General features: G+C 34.2%; 1 protein-coding gene across 1 annotated transcript; it reads right to left on the reverse strand.

Annotated features, from left to right (window-relative positions):
- Positions 1-2,006: 2,006 nt before the first annotated feature.
- LOC128222743 (carbonyl reductase [NADPH] 2-like) lies at positions 2,007-3,607 on the reverse strand. Its single transcript, XM_052931847.1, has one exon. It carries the CDS (start codon positions 3,584-3,586, stop codon positions 2,825-2,827), a length of 762 nt encoding a protein of 253 aa, XP_052787807.1. The 5' UTR covers positions 3,587-3,607; the 3' UTR covers positions 2,007-2,824.
- Between the last annotated feature and the right edge of the window lie 3,891 nt (positions 3,608-7,498).

Raw genomic sequence — 7,498 nt, forward strand, 5'->3', positions numbered from 1 at the left:
GAATCGTAACAATCACTTCTACTTTTTTGCGTTATTGTTCCGTGTTTCTTGTTTGTGAATGTTTTATTGTCTTTCTGTTTTATGCCATTGTCCAAACTTTTCCCAAATTGTTTTGCGGATTGTCTATAAGTTCACTTTCTATTAAAATATTTTATTGCTTTTTTACCATACACTTGTTGGCAGATGATGTTTGCAATACCTCAGATGCACGTGCAATAAATTAATGTATATATCAGCTATATGTTCAAATACAGTGACAAAAAAGTTCCAACTATGATTTGACAAATGTGATGTGGTCAATTTAGATAAATTTAGAACACACAACAAAAGAATATTAATTTTAACACAGAATTATTATAAACGAATAGACTTGTATGATGCATAGATAATTAAAAAAATTATCAACTGATGTCACATTTTCATAAACATATATACTGAATGTTATGACAAAAACACTGGAGAATAAGATTTGCATTACATTAATGTGCAGAAGAACACCAAAGAATTTAGCATGTATATGGTCCGAATCCAATGGCAAAATTATAACAAATATAAATGATCAGAAATTCAGCATTCATATACATACAAATATATCGTGGTATATGCAGTTTAGCGACTAAGTATACAAAACAAAAGAAAAATGTCATTTTCTTCGACACTTTGCCAGGATCTTCCTTGCATTGACCATTTGCACGTTTTTATTAATCGTTCTAGTCCAAAAAACAAACCAAGCTACTAATGTAAGCCAAGATTTACCGAAATATTGTAGTGATCATTCAATTAACTTATTAACTTGCTGAGCAACCTAGCCTACCATTGATCAGAATTTATATGTTTTTATCTTATTTATAAATTCTCTGGATATAAGTCATCAGTCGAAAATTCAACTAAAAGTTGTTTTAAAGGAAGAATTGTTCCAAAGTAGTTATTCGATTGTGTTTTACCTTGTATGGAACATTTATTTGTATGTAAATATACCTTCCTATGATAATACACACACATTGTCATACAATGTCAAGAAAAAGACCTGAATTTGGATATCGTTTCCTATTACATTATCACATAAATCCTTAACGGGAATTCTGGGCATGAATTAATGTAGCACCATAAATTGAAGCACCATAAATTACAAATTAGAGGCAAGATAACTGTTCAATGCATTTGTTTATGCCTGACCCAATAAATCACTCCTGTTCACTTTTATTCATTAAAACTCTAATACAGAAACGTATTCACACACATTTATATTATCAATAGAGGGTTGTTTCCACTTCAACAAACCTAACATGAAAGATACAATCAGTTAAACAACACAGCATGAAAATGCCTTGAATATTGATGATGTGAGAATATGATAGTTAGACCTAGACATTCTTCAGGATTAAAATTGACGTTCGTCTTGGATCATTTAAATTCATATGAGGCAGAATACCGATTTAAATAAATGATGTAATAGGATAAAGTCTTTCGCAAATCCCTATATCTCGAATTGTCCCCGAATTGTCGTAAGTAATAATGAATAATTTGTCTCGTTATTTTCTGGAAACAACAAAAACACTTTTAAATGAAATCGGTATACTATGTCACAAAGTTAAACATAACAGCCATTGTTGCTTTATAGTGAGTGTTATACTTTAATATTCAGTTCTCTGAAAAAGGTCTTTATATTAGGGATGCAAACGAATGGCAAAATTGATATTCGAATATTCGATAATTCTTTCGATCGAATATTCGAATATTCGATTACCAAAATGAATATTTCAGAAGTTTTAGTAAACTATAAACATTCGCTACACTTTTAGCTGGCACAAGCGACGGACGCTGATTTTTCCAAAAAATATCCTCTGAAATCCCCCTTTACAGAAAATAAATTCAACAAAATATTCTGAACAAACAAAATCTAAAATTTATTTCAATTCAAAACCATTCATATTTGTAAACAATGCCATAATCGAGGGCAAAAACGGTTTAATTTTTTATAAAAAAACCCCCATCAAATATTCGAATACCGATTTTGACATTCGAATATCAAACGTTCGATCGAATATTCGAATATTCGTTTGCATCCCTACTTTATATACATGTTCTTCAAAACAGTTTCAAAACAAATAAAACAGTTTTGTTAAGATTTGGACAGACATACGCACACACCGTAAATAAATATGCATGGATATATAAAACTTCAATGTTGGACAATAAGTGAATAACTGAAATCACACTGTAAGCCAATGTTGTTGTATTTTCTCTTATAAATGAAAAGCCGTGCGAACCTTATGTGATAAATCCACCTGCTTTCGATTTATATAAAAACTTTCAACACGTTTGTCCATTACTCAGTAGCTATTTCCCCCACCAAGGGCTAACGCCTCTTGTTTATATCCATTTTAATTATTAGAATACTAGAAATACTAAGTTTATTGCTCAATTGTCTTATTTCTACGTGTGAACAGAATACAGAAGGCTAAACTTAATATATTTTATGATCAAAAAAATATTAGTCGCTTGCAGCTTGATGGCATCCTTGAAAAGTACAAATAACAAGTGTCTTCATATCGTATCAATACACAGCGATATAAAACAAGATGTAAACATAACAGAGAAAAGAACCAAATGAGTTTTCATTGAATAATAAAAAATGAGATGTGACAGCTAATAGTACATAACAAACTCATGCATATCGGATAATAACAAAGTAACAAAGTAACATTCCTAAACAAAGTGATGAATTTAAACTGGTAATCATATAATTACAATTGTACGTGACATAAATTACGATTGTTTGTGACCTACAAGCATTATTCAATATGCTCCACTGTTATTTCCATCAAGTCTTCTTAGTATCAAAACTGGTACAATATGACGACATCATTCCTCCATTAATGATATTAGTGGTCGTGGATAAGTCCGATAAAAGATAAAGCACTGGTAAGGCAATTTCGTGGACCTTACATATTCGATGATTTGGTGTCCTTTCGATAAAAATCTCGTCCAGAGGCACTCCTTCTTTAATAACCCTTGTTACCTTTTCGGTGAGAACAAGCGTTGGATTAACAGCATTGACCCGAATATTGTGAGGACCAAGCTCTAGAGCAAACTGTTTGGTTATCATATCAACAGCAGCCTTTGTCATTGTGTATGCCAATTGCCCAGGAACCACTTGCTTGGACCAAATGCTGGACACATTAACGATGGATCCATGCTTTCCTGCTGCAACCATTTTCTTTGCGACAATTTGCGTCGCGTTGATAAGTCCAAGAACTTGTGAATCAATCAGGCTATGAAGCTCCTCTCGGGGATAACCCAATGCACCGATGAGAGGGATTCCAGTCTGTGCTGCATTATTTACAAGCCCGCCCAAAACGTCTATCCCTTCCAGTTTGTTAAAAAGCGTTTCCAACTTCCCGACATCTGCATGTATCGGTTGTATTCCAGGATTTTCCGAAACAAGTGATTTCAGTGGTTCTATCAATCTGCTTAAAGCGTTGACTTTACTCCCTTGCTGGTGTAACGTTTTGGCAATTTCGCGACCAATTCCTTTACCAGCCCCTGTAATCAGAAACTTTTTTCCTGCAAGATTTAACGTCATGTTTAAAGTCCGTTTTTTACGAATTTAAAGAGCCGCAGTTATATCACGATTGTGGTAAGTGCAGGTGAACCAATATAGTTGGTTTGTAGGACGATAAGTGGTGCGTTCAAATGCATCCCTAGTTTAAGCTCCAACGATAACACTTGACATACATTTTGTATGCTTACGTGTTTTATTGAATGATGTAAACAGGTTTGTGGTTTCATTCAAGTGACCAGTTTCTGAAAAGAGTTAATGACGAATAAATTGAAATAGGATCAGTGGTTATATAACTTAACTTTCTTGTCGTTTATAGTTGTCTCGTTCTTTAATGTTAATTGTAATTGAATTTTAATAAATGTGTCTTGAAAAGCATATAGTATCTGTCTTTGTGGCATTTCTAGGTTTTGTGTTTCTCGTTTAGTGTAAGGTAGGCAATGAACCCTGAGCCTATATAAAGTATTATTATGGATTTAATGACTGGCAGGGTTTTATAGTTTTCATTGGACTTTTTAAACATCATCAACATTAAAATACAAGAACAAAAACAGAGGAAAACCAAGCAGCCACATCCTTTCTTTGGTATTTTAATGGCAAGAGGAACATGGTCTTAAGCCAAACAGACATCAGGAAGCACACAAGACAACACACACCTGTCCGCAAAGACATACACTCAACTAGCGATACAAAATTCAACACACACCTGTCCACGACGACATACGAAAAACAGGAGATAAACAACATAACAAATTCCGTCCACAAAGTATAAAAAACAACTAGCGATAAACAAGATAAAACACACCTGTTTACAAGGTATATAGTTAAGATAAACAACACATACCTGTTCATAACGTCATACAATCAACAAAAGATCAACAGTTCATCAATACAACACATACCTGTTCACAACGTCATACAATCGACAAGAGACTAACAGTACATTAATACAACACATACCTGTGCACGACGTTATTCAATCAACAAGAGACCAACATTACTTTAATACAACACATACCTGTTCACAACGTCATACAATCAACAAGAGACCAAATGTACATTAATACTCCACATACCTGTTCACAACGTCATTCAATCAAAAAGATACCAAAAGTACATTAATACAACACATACCTGTTCACAACGTCATGCAATTATGTCCAAAAAGCCATACAGTCAAAAAGGCATTCACAACAAAAATCAAACCTGCCAACAAAGCCATCCAATCAACAAGATACACATAGGACAACACAGTTCTGTCCATAAGGCCATACAATCAACAAGAGACACACAATACCACATACATCTGTCCACAGAGCCATGTATTCAATAAGAGACTCACAATTACACGCACTGTCCAGAAAGTCAAACAATCAAATAAAGACACACATTGCAACACACACCTGTGCACAAAGCCATAACATCAACACGAGAATACAATATAACACACACCTGTCCACAACGCCATACAATCAGCAAGAGACACACAATACAACACACACCTGTCAATAATGCCATACAATCAACAAGAGACACACAATACAACACACGCCTGCCCACAAGGTCATACTATCAACATGAGACACACAAGACAACGCACAAAGTCCACAAAGTCATACTATCAACAGGAGACACACAAGACAACACAAAGTCCCCAAAGCCATACAATCGATAATATACCCACAATAATAAAAACAGTCCAAAAAGCCATACAATCAACTCGAGACACACAAGACAACATACACCTCTCCGAAAAGCCATAAAATCCACTCGAGGCACACAAGACAACACACAATTGTCCACAAAGTCATACAATCATCAATATACCCACAAGACAACAAACAATCCACACAGCCATGTAATCAACACGAGACACACAAAACACATAGTCAAGAATGCCATACAAAAGATTGCCACAAGACAACACACACCTGTCCACAACGTTATTGAATCAACAAGCGACACACAAGACAATTGTGTGGAAGTATCGGATTTGCCGAATATGATCGTACAAACAGCATGATATCGTTTATGCACCGTTAACATTTCGTCTTTCTATGATATCAGGATTTGTCCATTTCCACTGTTTATCATACATTTCCAAATCCATGCCCATTTAAATCAGTTTGACTTGTGAAGACTTATTATTATTTCTATATGTTATCGCGTTTAAGTGTGTTATAAAACAGATGATTCAGGGCTACAAGCGTTGTAGATCTTTTACTAATAGCAAGCTTCTTAAAATCTGGTATGGATTATTTCGACATCTATGATAAGGTGTATCCCCCACACTTCAGAAAAGAAATTCGATATTAATCGCAATTATATATCAAATTATTTAATCTTTTGAGAAGTAGGCACTTCAGTTTTGAATAATTTATTGTTGTGATCTCAGAAAGTTTCCGTTTTTGTGGATAACAAGATACCTAAATGATTGGACTACTTCGATTAGTGTGTAATAAATTGATAGATAAATATGTATAGATTTTCCATTCTCAAATATGATTGCTTTAATTAGTAAAGATTGATCTGTAAACGCCAACTGTCTTGTGACTTTACGAATAATACTATGGCGTCTGCTGATTATGATAAGAATGGTGTGATTTATTCCAGGGGAACATTGCTAAGTGGAGAACTCGGATCCTCCTGTTTTCAACCAAAATAATTGTCGAAAAAGGGAGATAATTCCGAGTTAAATTGAACACACAGCTTGAAAGAGTTTAACATCGTTTTCAAAGCTAATACAAAACAGTTATTGGTATTGACATTGAGAAAGCATTGCCGAAGAAATGATTGATCCAAGCGGTCAAAACATTGATGGAAATGTACGAAAATAATATATCGTTTTTTTTTAACTCAAGCGTTTCGATAATAGATTATAACAGATTGTAAAAAAATACTACAGTTAGCTATTTATATTCCTTTTGGAATCTTAACTGGTTTTCTGTATTTTTTTCATTCTCTTGAAACCATTTAGTCTTTCACTCTTTTGAATACTGCAGTAACGATTCCTTTACCCCATGACCCGGGGTATTTATGTGTAAGAAATATACGATTGTAGAAAACAGACTGCAATGAAAGCATCTGATATATAGGTTACTTTTATTAAGGACTTGTGTAAGGATGTTTTTTTTGCAGCCGTCAAAATATTTAACGAACAATACGTTTTGGATCATGTACATAAAACATATTGAAATTGTCTTTGCTTGCATCGATATCATCACTAACAGATTGATTTCTGTCTTCAAGTCTCCAACGTAATAATACTCTTCCACTGCTTGAGACAGGTCCCAGTAGATTATCGTGTAAATGAATCCTGTTTGTCATTTAGGCACGCATCGCTGCACGCATCGCTGAATATTTCGCGTGCCTGTTTGTACAGCAGGTATCTAAAGATATGTTAAATTGAAACGGAACAATGGAGAAATACATACAAATGTCTGCATCACCTTATTCGCATTGGTAAACTAAGTCCTTGTCCTTGTGTATTACGTAACCAAGTGAAAGGGTAGCTGTCAGAAGTGTCACTATTAAAACATGGCGATGGGTCACTTTGCCTCAAGCTGATGAGCGGCAAGTCCAATGAGTTGAAACAACAAAACGTAAGCTCAATAAATTTGAGTAGTTTAAGACTAGTGTGTATAATCGATGAAGCATAAAATTACAACTGTGGATATATTTAACATAGGATAATCGAATAAGCTTTACAAATCTTTCTAAACGACCGTAGCTAGTAACTTCGCCATTTGAAATCACTTTTAGATTGTATTAAGCAATGAACACAGTTGTAAACTATTATAAACGCAATTGTAAATTATTATAAACATTAACTTTGCGAATATCCCAGACATTGATTGGCAATATGCAAATGGGTCAATCTTATGGTCATTCATCATTGACTCCATTCACTGTAAGGAACCGTTATTTATATCGAGC

The sequence above is a fragment of the Mya arenaria genome, chromosome 17, assembly GCF_026914265.1.
Source record: "Mya arenaria isolate MELC-2E11 chromosome 17, ASM2691426v1".
NCBI classification, from domain to species: Eukaryota; Metazoa; Mollusca; class Bivalvia; order Myida; family Myidae; genus Mya; species Mya arenaria.